This window comes from Convolutriloba macropyga, chromosome 5, assembly GCF_964194025.1.
Source record: "Convolutriloba macropyga chromosome 5, txConMacr16.3, whole genome shotgun sequence".
NCBI lineage: Eukaryota > Metazoa > Xenacoelomorpha > Acoela > Convolutidae > Convolutriloba > Convolutriloba macropyga.
Window position 1 is genome coordinate 22,698,067 of NC_134472.1, and position 16,649 is coordinate 22,714,715.

Consider the following 16,649-nt stretch of genomic DNA (forward strand, 5'->3'; position numbering starts at 1 on the left):
TGTGAGTGAGGTAAGTCAAGTGTGACCAAAAATTTAATCACGCGCATGAACAAAAAATCTCGCTCCACTAACAGCGAAAAATGACGTCACACATGCAATTCAGTTAAAATTGCATGAACGAATGAACAAAAAGTGGCTGTGACGTCATATGGTCGTAACAAAAATCATGACGACGAAATAAAAAACATAGCCGGAAGAATTCCGGAATCGACTCGAAGCACCAAAACATCACAAAAAGCTGAAGCGATTACCTTTTGTATTAAACCATAAACCCATTACCTCCCCGGGTCTGATCTAAAAATCGGTGAAATTTGAACCACTGTCACCAAAAGAAAATGCAGCAAAATTTTATTATTGAAAACCTTTGGTAACGTTAAGTCTGAAATATTTAGGATGGTCAAGAAACTGATAGCCAGACAAAGCTGACAGGGCCATCAATTTCCCTCAGATAATTATTGATTCTAATCTCAAAAAGATCGCGAAAGCAAATGGCAGATATAAACTTTTCAAAAAAGACAGGAAAGTCAAAATTATTCAAAAAAGAGTGTTCAAACATAAGAATCAGAGAAACACTACAATTAGATTTCTAATCACGGCAATTAAGCCAAAAATAATACATGATTCTTCCTTGTTGTATATATGCTAGACAACATGATTTCATACTAATTCAAAAAATTAAATTAATCAAAGAAACACAAAAGCAACAGAATGACATTCAAAGGCAAAAAATCGACTGAAAACAATACCAAGCCCGGAAGAAAATTGCAATGAATAGTAATAAGTAGAAACGTTGGAAAAGACTTTCTAGCAAACTTCCTGTAGTGCCTTCTTTTGAATTAAATCCATTGCAAACCGAAACAACCAAGATCTAAGAAAAAGCTGAATTCATTCAATTTTTTAACAACTGAAAAAATCAATATAACGAATATAAAATTAGGTGCCAGGACAAAACTAGAATGATACAGACAAGAATGTGAAGAATATGGAACCAATGTTAGGAACAAAAAATCAAGAAAAACGAGTACATTTCATTGATCAGCATTCGAGACATAGAAAAGACAACGTGTCATTCGAGACAAAAATCCAACTTGCTGAACAGAATAAAACAAGAAAAAGCAGAATTCAGACATGCGAAACAATGAAACATTTTGCAAAAAAGTGGTCAAAAAATATTTAAGACTGCATTTATGAAAAAAATTTATCTGTTTTTTCAAAAAATTAACACCAAAAAATGATTGAATTTTTATTGAAACAAAATTAACGTCCCTCATGTTCCCCAAAATACTATTTCTAGTAATTAAAAGCAAAATACAAACAAAAAACTGAAAAAAATTGGCAAAAAAGAGGCATTGAGTATAAGAATTATCAAAGGGAAGTTGCCATATTAACTGATTTTTGACAAAAAACAGCTAAAAGATCCAAAAATGAAGTAACTAATAGAAAAAAAGCCAAAAATTAAATAAAAAATCAAGAAATATGTGCCAATTTCGCATTTGAAACGCAATTTCAGGCTATGCAAAATACTGTGCTATCAATTTCCGGGGTTTACATTTCAACATAGCATCGATTAAAAATTATTTGTACAAAAAACCAAATTACAAGCAAAAAAACTAGGCCACTTAGACGAAAAAACGGCTAAAAATGGTTATCTATGTGCCATTCAGTCAAAAACTACTTTTCAATGTCAAAAAGTCATTCACTAAACGCAGCGCATGATCAAAAAAAACTTCTCTCGCTCAGAAAAAAATAGTTCACACTGCAATTTTACTCGCTTTCGCTTTTAGGTCAAAACATCGTCTGAACGAATAGTACTTTCGGTAAAAGAAAACCTTAAGAAAACCAATACTCCTCTTCGAGTCGTAAAAAAACCAAGAGAAGGCCAATAATAGCCCCAGCTATCGCTGTGCGGCTATTAAAAAAGACTTCTCCAATACTCCTCTTCGAGTCGTAAAAAGACAGCGCCCCAATACAATTCAAATCCTTTGAATTGTAAAAAAATAGGAGCGCTATAATAGCCGGCTGAGAAGATGAGGGCGGCTATTAATAAATGAATTTCGTAATATCAGCTTGATGCTTATGAAAGCTCGACAAAAATTTAGACCTCAATCACGTAAAAAAACGCGCATTTGATATGCTTTTCAAGATTACCATTTAGAATGTTCTACGCAGAAAATGTTTTACAAGGTGTCTTTGAGAGAATTTAATTATTTCGTCATTATCATCAAACGCTGATTGATCAACAAAAGAGACCTGATTGATTTTCTGTGCGATGTATTCGAAGTGAGCACTAAGCTGAGCAGATGGCATGTCATCTACAGCCACCCGCACATACTCTATCCCTGTTCTGGCTGCACCTGGATTGGGCAAATCAGGAGTCGCATTCACCACACACGTGATACCGTGCTGCCTCAACAGCTGTGTGTCTCTCGCACCCTCATACGACGAAATGAACAGACTAGGTGCCACCTAAACACAGGTACTCCCTACTCTTCAGATCTATAGTGAACGTCTTTTTCATTCCTGCCCTCCGTTGGGGTAATAGCTTACTGTCGTATTCTGAAAATCATTTACTCTGTGATGGTACATACCTTCTCTGTAACCGGGGACCATAAAGTACAGGAGGGGCAATAGCGAAAAAGATCCGAGTTTGTGTTGTTGCATTCCCTTTTTCACACGAAGAACTTTATAATTGACTGAATATTGGGTTATTTCCCATCATACCGACTCATTCTCCTACTCTAAAACTTTAAATGATATTTAGGGTCTGGAGGTTTTTATTTGCAATAAGCATGAAAGGTCATCATAATACAGTTCATAAGACAGGGTCAAGAACTGTACAACTTAGTCCAATCATTTAAAACAAAAAAGCGAGTCGAAAAAAATAGTAATTCAGACACAAGCATTTGCCGGGATCAGTTTTGAGAACGGGAAACGAGCATGTTTTGAGATCAGGAGCAAGTTCAGAGATCGCATTTCAGCTCTGAGTCTATCTTTAGAATGAGGACATATTGCAGAGACATGCCAAGAGCACAAAATTCATCCGGTTGTTTGTCTATAATGTCGTGTTAGAGGGTAGATTAGAGTAAAGAAGTTGTTTACCTTGCACAGACCAGATATCTTGTTCATTGGTTGCCAATCTGAAACATAATTTGGGTACTGAAGCCTCACTCCGGGTGGGTACCGAGCCATCATACAAATACACACAAAGAGCCAATAGTCGATATTGTTTCAGATTATGTTCCAATTAGTATTTTGCAGTGTTGTGCTGTGTTGCGATGGGAGGGGGGAGTGAGAATGGTGCTGCCTGACTGATTGGTGATGTGATCAGGTGAGGGTTGTTGAATGGGGGTGTTTGTTTGCGGGGTGAGGGGGAAGTTGAGTGAATTGGTTGTTACGAATTGGTTGCAAATTTGACACACAAAACAGCCTCTGAAAGATAAAAATGACTGCTCTATTTGTTAATCTCGGACGGAGTACTCAACCTGTCAATAAAAACAAGCGGCCAAAAAAACTCGACAAAATATCTTTGATCAACTTTAAAAAAAAAAGCTAAAAAAATTATCTCGTTCCCTCTCCAACCGACAGAACTCCACTTCCCATGTAGTAGAAAAAATGATAAAAAAATTTTTGACGACTGAATCTGAGTATCCAGCTCTTTAATATATCAAAACTCTTATTTCTCCAGAATGAAATACTTTAAGCTAAATTTTGACTAAATATGAGTTCAATCATGAAACCGCATAAGCTACAAACAACGCTCAATTTTTCATAACGGAAGTTTCTGAATTTCAATTTCAGTACGGAGGCTTGCCAATGCGCGATGGCATATAATGTTACGACTCCGCTCATCCACAATCTTCTCTCAATTGTCTACCCATTTTATTGAAGCAGAGATAGACTGCCTCTATTGATAGATTCTTGAATAAGGACGGATGTCTATAAAAAAAGGCGTCAGATCAAAAAAGGCGTGAGATCAAATTGCTTAATTTCACTGTAGATCCAAAAATCAAGATCTATTCCGCTTTAAAAACAAATCTCACCGAAGTATCTCTTTTTAGAGATAACAAGTGCCCTTCACTTTATTTCGATTAGATTTCAAATTCCAAAGGTATAGTGAGAAGTGAGCGCGGAAGTAAAACTGAAATTGACCTTATCGCACACCTAAAAACCTAAATTTAGAATGCAAAATCAGATCAGTTTTAAATAGAGGCTAACCAAACTTTATAACGACGTAATTCACGTTTGAAGTAACTCATGCTTGCCCATTGGCCTTATAAAAGATAGCTCTAGCATATTGCTTATCGATTCAAATAAACAAGTACAATCGACAAAAATAGAAAATGTCACGAATAAAACTCCAGTTTGTTTGAAATTTGAAGCAAACCAATACAACCTCAGAAAAAATTATAAAAACTAAAATCACTGAACAAGTATATAGGATTGAGTATGAAAAAATTGGGACCAATTGTTAAGGAGGTTAATTCAAGAATTGACAGAACAATATTGAGGCTTTAATTACCATTTTTTTAATTAAAACAATTTTTTGTCAAACAAACACGTTCAAAAATTTCAATCATGCTTCTCCGGAAACCCAATTGGACTCATCAATAATTAGAGTAATGACGAGTCCCTTTGTAAGCAACTAAATTTAACAAAAAAAAACAAAATTGAAAGATCAATTATAGACAGAACTAGAAGAACGGTCCATTTTTTGACAAAATTTGAATGGCGCCATTTTAAAATAGATGATAAGCCAACAAGTAAAATGGCAATCTAAAGTGAAGGTCACAAAAAGGACACCAAGGCCATGTGAAGGTCACCAACGAGATTGACGGTCATGGAAACAATTAAAGAAACAAAAATTCTCAGAACTCAAATTCCGTCCATGATTTTCGAAAGTGACCGGTCATTAAAAAAAGCTATAAACTCCAGTCAGTCAAAAAGCCTTCTTACCACCTCTTCAATCAATGTAATACCGTAACAAACGTAGCGGAAAAAATACATCTGAAGTCAAAATTAACAAAAAATACTTAAAAATAATTTAAAAAATTCAGTGGCTAAAATCAAAATTCAAAACGAGATGTCTCAGTACTGGGACATAGTAAAATACTAAGAATAAAAAACGGTACACACATTTATAGAAAACACACAGTGTCAAGTTCACAAAATCATTATCTGCCCTCAGACCAACACAGACAACAGCCCTTATCCACCATAGGACAAAAAATGCATTAGCTAGACTAAGTAGTTTAATTCTGATAGTACTAAAAAACACGGAAACTTATAAAAATGAGTGGCTGAAAACCTTGTGATCATTATTCTTTCTTAACCAAATGCAAACTCGAACAGACGGAACGCTAAAAACTAGATCAACTCTCATGAAATTTGACATTCTAAAAAAGACAACTTTACCAAGTAAACAACTAATTATAACCAAACCACAAAAAGACATCTCGAAGTCAAATACCTCGTTTTCAAACTGAAGTTCAACCTGGAACTTCTCTCATGTAACAATTTCATTATTTTTGAGCTTGCTAAGCTCTAAATTTATTTGATTATATTCTATGAGCTCAATTTTGAATTTAAAAGAATCAGTAGTAAGAAAAATGACCTCTAAACTCAATTACTCCAAACCGAGAAAGCAAACTCAAATAGATGTTACCCACGCTGGATCATCAAACTAACTCAGGAGTGCGCTATGCCATGTTCGCTCTTCAAACTCACTAAAAGTAGGTTTTAACAAATGGTTTTTCGAGTCAAATAAAGACATGCAAATAACAAAGAATCAAAGTGAAACACAAATTTCTTATAAATTTTGATGTTTGGGAACCAATTTGCGAAACAAAAAACCGACAGAAAATACAAAATCTAGAATTCCTAAGAATACGCACACATTGAAGCATGAATCAGCTAGAATCTCTAATTGATGTGCAGGTAGACGAAACACTATTGATGTGCAATTTTTCCCAAAATATTATTTGTAAACTTTTTAAAACCATTCGCTGTCGAATGAACACATAAAAGAGTTTCAATTATAATCCCTTAGACAATCAATTCCTCTTGTAAGCAGTCGGAACAATTAAAAATCCAATTGTAAACATCCAAATATAACAAAAAAAACCGAACGAGTGAAATCCAAATAGACAAAACTCCATTTTTTCAAAAATAATTGGCTTCAAAATTATATCTGTGATTAGCTATCAGCAACGAGACGTCTCAATATTGGGAATTAGTAGCAATACAACATAAGAACAAAAATGGACGGAAACAAAATTTTAATGAAAACTCCGAACTTTTTATTAAAACAAATAGATGCAAGTAACCAATGCTATAAACCAATGCTACAAAACTCTGAACATCATTTACATTCAATTAGACCTCGTGAGAACTTCATTGAGACGTGTCAGTTTCAGGAATCAATTGCAATAAAAAAAGCAAAATAAACAATTGGTAACATTTTAATGAAAAACTGAAAACTTTTCTCTCAAAGCCAACAAAATTATTAGTTCCCTACAGACCACATCAGACAATGACATAAAATTACAATTAATTAAATGCGTTGCATTCAGTATACTTTGCCGAGAAATCAAACAAAAAAAAAACCAAAACAGAAAACAAATGGCGACAAAAACATATAAAAAATGGCTCTAAAACCGAAAAATTTACACCAAAAAATTATAGAAAAATATTAACCAAAAATCCACCACGATAAGACATAGTTTGGCAATAATTATTTAAAATTATTTCAAAAAATGTGAACAAAATCTGTGTGATAAGTGAAATGTTCACAAAAACATCAAAACTCCTCGAAGAGGACGAAATTCTAACTTTTTAAATTCACAAGCGATACCGGACGAGCTTTCTAGTGATACCACTCACAAATCTCCAAAAAACATATCGATCGGCCACAATTGACCTAACTAATAAAACAGTTGAGCATATAGTTCATCTCCCCACAAGTGGGGGTCAAAACAATAAAGTGGAAATTATTTCACTTAAGAAATTTACAATTAACATTTCATACCAATAATGTTTATATAGGCAGAACATCAATTAAAATTGACTTCAAAAACATGCAGGCAAGTGAAATCAAAGACCACTTTTAGTGAAACGCATGAAAAAAACGAAAACAACCGACTAACGTTGGAAGAATTGCTGGAGGCTCGAGTAAGGTCAAATCTATTGCAGTCTGCTTCAGTGGGAACTAAATTCACTGTTTCAAAGGACAGTCAATAAAGTTATTATATACCACTACAAACACTAATAAAATTTAAAGTAAAAAACATACAAAATTGTGCGCACTTCTTAGGACTAATGAACTGCCGCCACTTGAATTCAGCTGCTGACGCTTGTGAATGAGAGAAATTTAGATTCTTGTGAATGAGAGAGAAACTTAGATTATGCAAAAATGAAAAAGTCAAGGGCGCAAAAGTCAAAACGGTCAAGCAAATACTTGCCATGAAAACAGCCGTTAGTATACCGAAGAGTCATGCAATAAAAACACTAAACACTACCTATTTCAGAAATATCAAGAAAACTAAAAATACAGCCAATTTTAGCTTGAAACGTGGTTAGGTCTGGGCAAGCAGGTGGGAGCACAGGTAGGTGAATGGTCTGTAGTAGAGAGTAAAGCGACATAAATGAGATCAATTTACCTATTGAGTTAAAAAAAAGAAGCACAATCTGACAACTTTTTCCTGTCAATTCTCCACCAGATGCAACTCCAAACCACTTGTTCTTAATAGATCTTCCATTACAGTTTTTGTACGTGATAACAACACATGATATAAAAACAAATTGATCCATACTGACCCCAATCCTTTTTGTTTCCAAACTTTTTCCAATAAATTTGGAAAAGGATTGGAAACAAAAAAATAAATTCTAAATCTGATCACAATGAAGTTTTTTTCACACAACACAGGTAGTGCCATCAGAAAATGTGGAAAAATCTATGGTAGTACTACCGCTTGTGTTCAATTAGTGAATAGACCCACTTAAAAACAAACATCCAGAAAGGTCAAAAAAGCAAAAAAATATTTTCTGAAACTAAAGTTTCCACAATTATTTCAGTGGAAAATGGTCTTTCAAACTTTCTGATCGACCCTGTAGTAACATATCTAAAAGAAAATCAGCAGAACATATAAGCAGAACATAGATAATTGAAACCAAGAATGTATGCCAAAAGGCATTGAAACAAAAAGATATGAGAAAACGTCAAAATAGACCTAACTTGTCAAAATTTTTAATCAATTTTTTTTCAAAAACAACTCAAAATTAATATAAGTCAGATAAAAAAGATCGCCAAAATAGCTTAATAAACACACTTCGACCATAAACTCCCCCAAAATACGACCCAGGCTCGCCACACCCGAGTGTTTCAGTACTGAGCCTGCGTATTTCCATAAAACCAGTACTGAAACAGCTCATTTACATCAAAAAAGTAGGTCATTATGTCCAGAAAGAAAACCAGAACAACTATTCAGACTGTTCACAGTAATCCATTCTGAATGTTTCTTATTGTTTCATTATTTGTTCTGCAGCATCAGCTTCAGCGGTGATTGAACTAAAATTTGTGTCACAAATTTGATGATAACATTAATGTACACTTTGTTGTTATCCTAGTATAGTTTCATTCTTATTGGCAAAGTATCGCCCGTCCTCTATTCGATGTATATTTACTCTTTTACATCGTCTTTCCATTTAGCAGTAGTGTTATCATATTGTGAGAATATGCCGGTGGTGTGCTGTAACTCAAACAGGTTAAAAAGAGAATGGTTTTAGGCTGATAGTAGTTATACAATAATGTTAATTAGGCTGATAATTGTATGATAATAGTTATTAAGAGATCAAAATCAGAATAAAATCAGAAGTACAAACTTACTCTGAAAACATCCTTTATCAGTATAAATTGTGCAAGTAATAGAATCTGTGCAAGTATAAAACATTCTATATACAGTCTCTGGAATTACAATGGTTCAGTACTGGGTGGTCGGCCCGGGAAACAAAAACGAAGAACGATACAAAAACGTATAAATAAAACGTATGAAATGACAAAATATGACAAAGTGCAATACTTGCTCACAATGGTCAAAAACGGTTCCAAACGTACAATTTCGAGTTCTACCACTTTGACAGAAGAAGTTAGAATTAAAACTATTAAACTGCTCTCAGAAAGCCGCACCTGATCAAAAAGTTCGCTCCCTGATAGCATTTTTGCACAACCAATTTTCTCCCTTATCTTTCGAAAATTGTCAAGAACAAAAGCACAACTCTCTTTTCTCTCTGCTCGTCAATTCTGTCCAGCAACAAGTGAAAATCAATATTTCAACACGTGCGGAATTGATTTTTTACATGTTCCAGAACAACTCGAACGATTTAAAAAAAAGATGACTATAACTCCTGTTCGAGTCGTAAGAAAACCAACACGTTTACAAAAAATGCTTCAAACTTCATTTGAGAGCAATTAAAAACAGTATGCGAAATTGGTCAGACAACGGAGAATTATGCTCAGCTGATATTTCGAGTCTTGAATAGAACCACAATCTGTGTTTGGAAAAACTTAAAAGACCGACTAATTGTCACAAATTGATGGCTTCAATTGATTCAATTCAAACTAGCTCCAATGAAACAGCTTCCCCAACACGCACATACATACATCTTCAAAAGGTGAACAGACAAAACAGTCCCAAATAGCAAAATATTACCAGACAAATCAGTCCCAGACAAAATAGTCCCAAGAAAACAGACAAAAAAGTCCCAGACAAAATAGTCCGAACTAAAGATAGAGTAAAACATGTGCACATCAATTAAGAAAGAAACCCCTTAACGTATTCATATGATTGTATTTCTTTGAACAAAAATTAAGCTTTTTACATTGTTTTTGACAAATAATGTATATTTAAACAAGTTTTTGGTTTATTCCTAATTCATATCAATTAAAAAAAATTCATACGCTTAACTTATAGATTATGTTTGTTAATTGTTTGTAGATTATATTTACAATTGTTCCAATATTTTATTTGGGACTATTTTGTCTGGGACTGTTTTGTCTGTTTTTTGGGACTATTCTGTCTGGGACTGTTTTGTCTGGGAATATTTTGCAATTTGGGACTGTTTTGTCTGGGACTGTTTTGTCCGGACACGCTTCAAAAATCTGTAATCTGTAATCGATATTCTAACCTAAGTAGGTTATACAAAAATCAACACTAAAACACTATATAGAAAGACTCATTAGTTCGTTCGAGCACTACGAGGCGGGTAAACAAAAAGGACCTGCTGGTTGGTAGTAGATTTTCGGCTGGTTGGTAGTAAATTGATTGGCTTTCATTCGAACAGTTTAATAGCCAATTTTTTTTAAAATCATAAATTCCTAATTCTTGCAATTAAAGCAATAAGTTTTCGTCCTGCGGAACCAACCGCAGTAACTTAGCGCGCTTTTTCAGAGCGTAAGGAGAAACTGCAGCCATTCTCCAAAGACGCAAAGTAAAACACCAGGACTACCAGTGAATCGATGAACATGAACAGTAATAATCGCAAAATTTGATGAATGCAAGTCAATATTGGTCGAAATGAATGATAAAACAAAAACATTTCGAGCAATTTCAGTATTCGAAAGAGCTTGAAATGTTTAATTGACATCAAACAATTAGATCGCCAATTCCAGTGGCCAAAAATTGCAACAACACGACAACGAGGAAAAGTAACAGCAAGTGTAGGATAATTTTGGAAACGCATAACAGTTTCAAAACACTACTGAGATAACTCATTCAAATTAATGTTAAACCAACGGCATAGCCTCGAGAGCAAGAACAGGCTTCTTAGAGTCCTCGAGAATTTCAGCAAGCACAAACTAACATAAAAAACTCAACAACGCAATACACACCAACTTGTTGCAAAACAATAGGGGCAGAGGCACAATGTAATTGCCTCAGAAGCACATCATTGAGACTTTTAGTTAAAAAGACCGCTCAAAAAATCTCAATTCAAATACTATCCTTATTTTTAAATCAAATTTCAATCACCAATCTCTCAAATAATAGCCAGATAATGATCTAGTTCGGGTGACTTCTATTCAATTTCAACGATAGTTTACATTCTCAATATGAGCCCAGAAGTCTTGAGTGGCAAAAAATCGTGTACGATTTATCACGCACACCAAATCAGCTGCAGAAGCATCGGTGGCTTTTTTACAATTCAAAGAATTTGAATTGTATTAAGGCGCTGTCTTTAACAACTCGAAGAGGAGTATTGGAGAAATCCTTTTTTAAATAAATTTTATTGGAGAGAATTTTGAAAGCCGGAAATGAAACACGTGAAAATTTTGGAGTGACTTTGTTGCAGAACAAAATGAAGAGTGGAGCGAAAAGAGAATGTTTTTTGTTCATATCGCTGTTTTCTAGAGAGCGAGAAATTGAGGTGTGAAAAAAAATCTATAAGCGAGCGAAATTTATTGTTCACGTGCGGCATTTTAAAGCAGTTTTTTGTTCAATTTCTTTTGCTTAAGGTCCGTTATAATTTTGTTTTAATTTTCGGCTGGTTGGTAGTAAATTGATTGGCTTTCATTCGAACAGTTTAATAGCCAATTTTTTTTAAAATCATAAATTCCTAATTCTTGCAATTAAAGCAATAAGTTTTCGTCCTGCGGAACCAACCGCAGTAACTTAGCGCGCTTTTTCAGAGCGTAAGGAGAAACTGCAGCCATTCTCCAAAGACGCAAAGTAAAACACCAGGACTACCAGTGAATCGATGAACATGAACAGTAATAATCGCAAAATTTGATGAATGCAAGTCAATATTGGTCGAAATGAATGATGAAACAAAAACATTTCTAGCAATTTAACTATTCGAAAGAGCTTGGAATGTTTAATTGACAGCAAGCAATGAGATCGCCAATTCCAGTGGCCAAAAATTGCTACAACACGACAACGAGGAAAAGTAACAGCAAGTGTAGGATAATTTTGGAAACGCATAACAGTTTCAAAACACTACTGAGAGAACTCATTCAAACTAATGTTAAACCAACGGCATAGCCTCGAGAGCAAGAACAGGCTTCTTAGAGTCCTCGGGAATTTCAGCAAGCACAAACTAACATAAAAAACCCAACAACGCAATATACACCAACTTGTTGGAAAACAATAGGGGCAGAGGCACAATGTAATTGCCTCAGAAGCACATCATTGAGACTTTTAGTTGAAAAGACAGCTCAAAAAATCTCAATTCAAATACTATCCTTATTTTTAAATCAAATTTCAATCACCAATCTCTCAAATAATAGCCAGATAATGATCTAGTTCGGGTGACTTCTATTCAATTTCAACGAGAGTTTACATTCTCAATATGAGCCCAGAAGTCTTCTTGAGTGAGAAAAATCGTGTACGATTTATCACGCACACCAAATCAGCTGCAGAAGCATAGGTGGCTTTTTTACAATTCAAAGAATTTGAATTGTATTAAGGCGCTGTCTTTTACAACTCGAAGAGGAGTATTGGAGAAATCCTTTTTTTAAATAAATTTTATTGGAGACACTTTTGAAAGCCAGAAAAGAAACACGTGAAAATTTTGGAATGACTTTGTTCAAGAACAAAATGAAGAGTGAAGCAAAAAGAGAATGTTTTTTGTTCATATCGCTGTTTTCTAGAGGGCGAGAAATTGAGGTGTGAAAAAAATCTATAAGCGAGCGAAATTTTTTGTTCACGTGCGGCATTTTAAAGCAGTTTTTTGTTCAATTTCTTTTGCTTAAGGTCCGTTATAATTTCGTTTTAATTTTCGGCTGGTTGGTAGTAATTTGATTGGCTTTCATTCGAACAGTTTAAATGCCAATTTTTTTTAAAAAATCATAAATTCCTAATTCTTGCAATTAAAGCAATAAGTTTTCGTCCTGCGGAACCAACCGCAGTAACTAAGCGCACTTTTTCAGAGCGTACAAAGAAACTGCAGCCATTCTCCAAAGACGCAAAGTAAAACACCAGGACTACCAGTGAATCGATGAACATGAACAGTAATAATCGCAAAATTTGATGAATGCAAGTCAATATTGGTCGAAATGAATGATAAAACAAAAACATTTCGAGCAATTTTAGTATTCGAAAGAACTTGAAATGTTTAATTGACATCAAACAATTAGATCGCCAATTCCAGTGGCCAAAAATTGCAACAACACGACAACGAGGAAAAGTAACAGCAAGTGTAGGATAATTTTGGAAACGCATAACAGATTCAAAACACTACTGAGAGAACTCATTCAAATTAATGTTAAACCAACGGCATAGCCTCGAGCGCAAAAACAGGCTTCTTATAGTCCTCGAGAATTTCAGCAAGCACAAACTAACATAAAAAATTAAACAACGCAATACACACCAACTTGTTGGAAAACAATAGGTGCAGAGGCACAATGTATTTGCCTCAGAAGCATATCATTGAGACTTTTAGTTTAAAACACCGCTCAAAAAAATTCTCCATTCAAATACTATCCTTATTTTTGAATCAAAATTCAATCACCAATCTCTCAAACAATAGCCAGATAATGATCTAGTTCGGGTGACTTCTATTCAATTTCAACTACAGTTTACATTCTCAATATGAGCGCAGAAGTCTTGAGTGGCAAAAAATCGTGTACGATTTATCACGCACACCAAATCAGCTGCAGAAGCATAGGTGGCTTTTTTACAATTCAAAGAATTTGAATTGTATTAAGGCGCTGTCTTTTACAACTCGAAGAGGAGTATTGGAGAAATCCTTTTTTTAAATAAATTTTATTGGAGACACTTTTGAAAGCCAGAAAAGAAACACGTGAAAATTTTGGAATGACTTTGTTCAAGAACAAAATGAAGAGTGAAGCAAAAAGAGAATGTTTTTTGTTCATATCGCTGTTTTCTAGAGGGCGAGAAATTGAGGTGTGAAAAAAATCTATAAGCGAGCGAAATTTTTTGTTCACGTGCGGCATTTTAAAGCAGTTTTTTGTTCAATTTCTTTTGTTTAAGTTTCATTATAATTTTGTTTTAATTTTCGGCTGGTTGGTAGTAATTTGAAAGTTTCTAGAAATTCATATGAATTTTATGCTAAGTCGGAGGTTTTTTATGCATTTTGCTGATTCTTGGGCTATTGCGATTTTTTTACTACTATTTTTTTACTGCCTCAAATGGGTATTGAAGAGACCCCTTTAACTTGAGAAATGTCTAGATAAGAAATGGTTTCAGATTTTTGGATATGAAGCATTTTTTGTTGAGAAATATGACAAAAAATGGCAAAAATTGAAACTAATTTTCTGAATTTTTTTTTCAGTTTTTCGGTTTTTTTTCTGTTTTTAGACAAGTTTCTTAGCCTATTATGACTTGCATATTGTTTTGCGATCATCTGAATACGCTACCGGACGAAAGGAATTCTTTGGATTTATGTGCTTTTGTAATATTGTAACATTTATTAACTTTTTCCAGTTTTTAGTCCAAGTTGTTTGTAAGAGCTTATTTTTTCATGTTTTGGCTTCAAGTATTTCAAAAATTTTTTCATAAGTGGTTTTAGTAGGCACTGGTTGTTTTGATGAAGTAATATTGGCAGATATGGCTATTTCGAGACCTGAATTTATGACAAAATTTGATCAGATTTTTTGTTAGATTTTCTTGTTTTTACATTTATTGTTTTATGGTTTTGTTTCAAGATAATCATAAATTAGTTGAGGCACGTTTTGTCTGATGAGTATTTGGATGGCGTTTAAGTGGATTTGCACTTCGAATGGTTTCCGGAATTCTTCGGGCTATGTTTATTTGAGATCTGTTCACAATTTTCATGACATTTGAAGTCAAAGTGGAGTAGTGATTTTGGTCACGCCGAAACCGGAAATGGAGCGAAAAAGCGGCGTGAAATTTTTTGAATCAAGTTTTAAAAAAGAATAAGAAATCAGTGGTTTAACAAAAATTCGCTTTCTCGCTAATGGTTTTTTGTTCACATGCGGCAATTTCACTTTGATTTTTAATGTTTTTTGATTTTTTGGATAGGATTTTTTTAAACTGGTTTTCCGAATCCATTCATAGTTCTAAGCTTAGTTTTTTTTCAAACCAGTTTTTTTTCTCGCTAGAGGTTTTTTGTTCACATACGGCATTTTGACTTTGATTCTCTGTTTTTAATTAAATTTTTGATCTGATTTTCTTAATGTTTTTCCCAATTCACTCATAGTCCGTTCCAGGTCTGTTTTTTGTTTAGTCACAGAACATTTCTTTGAATTGTACGTCGGGACTTGTCCTGCTATGTTTTTTATTTCTCGGGGTGGTCAAATGGTCGCAACAACAAAAGAACAATATATTAAAAAAAGACAAAACTGAAGAAATTTGTGACGAATTTATAACTTGTAGTTCTCTGATTTTTTGTCATTTTTATATTTTCTAAGCCCAAATTGTCAGTAAAACCATTTTTGAGAGTGGTGCTCCGTTCATGCGTTGATTTTTATATGCACTTTTCATTTTGAAGACATTGTAATTTGCTAATTGCATTTTTATGTTAATTGTAGTTTTGCCTGCCTCTAGTTACCTCTTATATGTTGAGCTCTTTATCTTGAATGACAAGTTTTTTTCCCTCTTACATTTGTTATTGAAAAGCTTGGTAATCAACAAGCTGATGTCAAAATATTTCAATTTTAATGCAAGACTAGTCCTAAAACACGATCCGAACGAATGTATTGAAAATTTGAACAATCCTCGACCTCACCGGCAGACCAATTGAACTTCGAGACTAACAGACAAAAAAGTTTCACAAATTTAGTAAATTAAGTAAAAGACCATTAAAAATCAATTATTTTGACATTAGCTTATTGATTACCAAGCTTTTCAATAAAAAATGTAAGAGAGCAAAAAAACTTGTCATTCAAGACAAAGAGCTTAACATATAAGAGGTAACTAGAGGCAGGCAAAACTACAAATAACACAAAAATGCAATTCGCAAACTACACTAAATGTCTTCAAAATGAAAAGTACATATTAGAATCTACGCATGAACGTAGCATCATTCTCATAAAGGGTTTTACTGACAATTTGAGCTTAGAAAATATAAAAATGACAAAAAATCAGAGAACTACAAGTAATAAATTCGTCATAAATTTCTTCAGTTTTATGTCTTCAAAACCAATTCTGTCTTGTCATAATTAACAGAACAATTCAGTTGCAGGGTACGATAAATCTGGTGGAGCATATATGAGACTAATAGAGTCAAAAAGGTAAACAAAACATAAAAAATAGCAAAAAGATGAAAAAATTAGTTCAAACTTGTTAAAGTGCTTGAAACTTATATCCTCAAACCCAATTTTCATCAAAATCCAACCATTATCCTCAGATAAGTTTTAAGAGCTTCACTGGTCTCAAGATAGAAAAAAAGAGAAATGCAAAAAAAGCTGCAAAATTTCAAAATTCGCGAAAACCTTTTGTGTTTAAGTTGGCATTATCAATACATATACCTCAAAAACCAGACAAAAAATTCTTGCTCGCGAAAACCAATTTTAATTAAAACCATTTATATTTTTTTACAATTATAGTGAGACCCATTGACAAAAAAGCGGATGAAAAACCTTGAAAACATTAACCGACTAATGTCGGAAGAATTGCTCTCGAACGACAGGCGGGTAGAAAAACATTTAACCCCGCCAGGATTCAAACCACTGACCTCCC

At 33.9% G+C, this 16,649-nt stretch overlaps 2 protein-coding genes across 3 annotated transcripts in view; one reads left to right on the top strand and one right to left on the bottom strand.

Annotated features, from left to right (window-relative positions):
• LOC142339234 (dual specificity protein phosphatase 18-like) overlaps window positions 1–3,565 on the bottom strand; it is a 29,630-nt gene extending 26,065 nt beyond the window's left edge. Inside the window, exons 1-2 of the mRNA XM_075389092.1 lie at window positions 3,100–3,565; window positions 2,251–2,466 (exon numbers count right to left, since the gene is read on the bottom strand). Of these exons, the coding sequence (XP_075245207.1) occupies window positions 2,251–2,466; window positions 3,100–3,192 (309 nt within the window). The 5' untranslated portion in view covers window positions 3,193–3,565. The remainder of the gene's footprint in view (window positions 1–2,250; window positions 2,467–3,099) is intronic.
• LOC142339250 (dolichyl-diphosphooligosaccharide--protein glycosyltransferase subunit DAD1-like) overlaps window positions 1–16,649 on the top strand; it is a 277,073-nt gene that overhangs the window by 72,019 nt on the left and 188,405 nt on the right. The window lies entirely within an intron of this gene.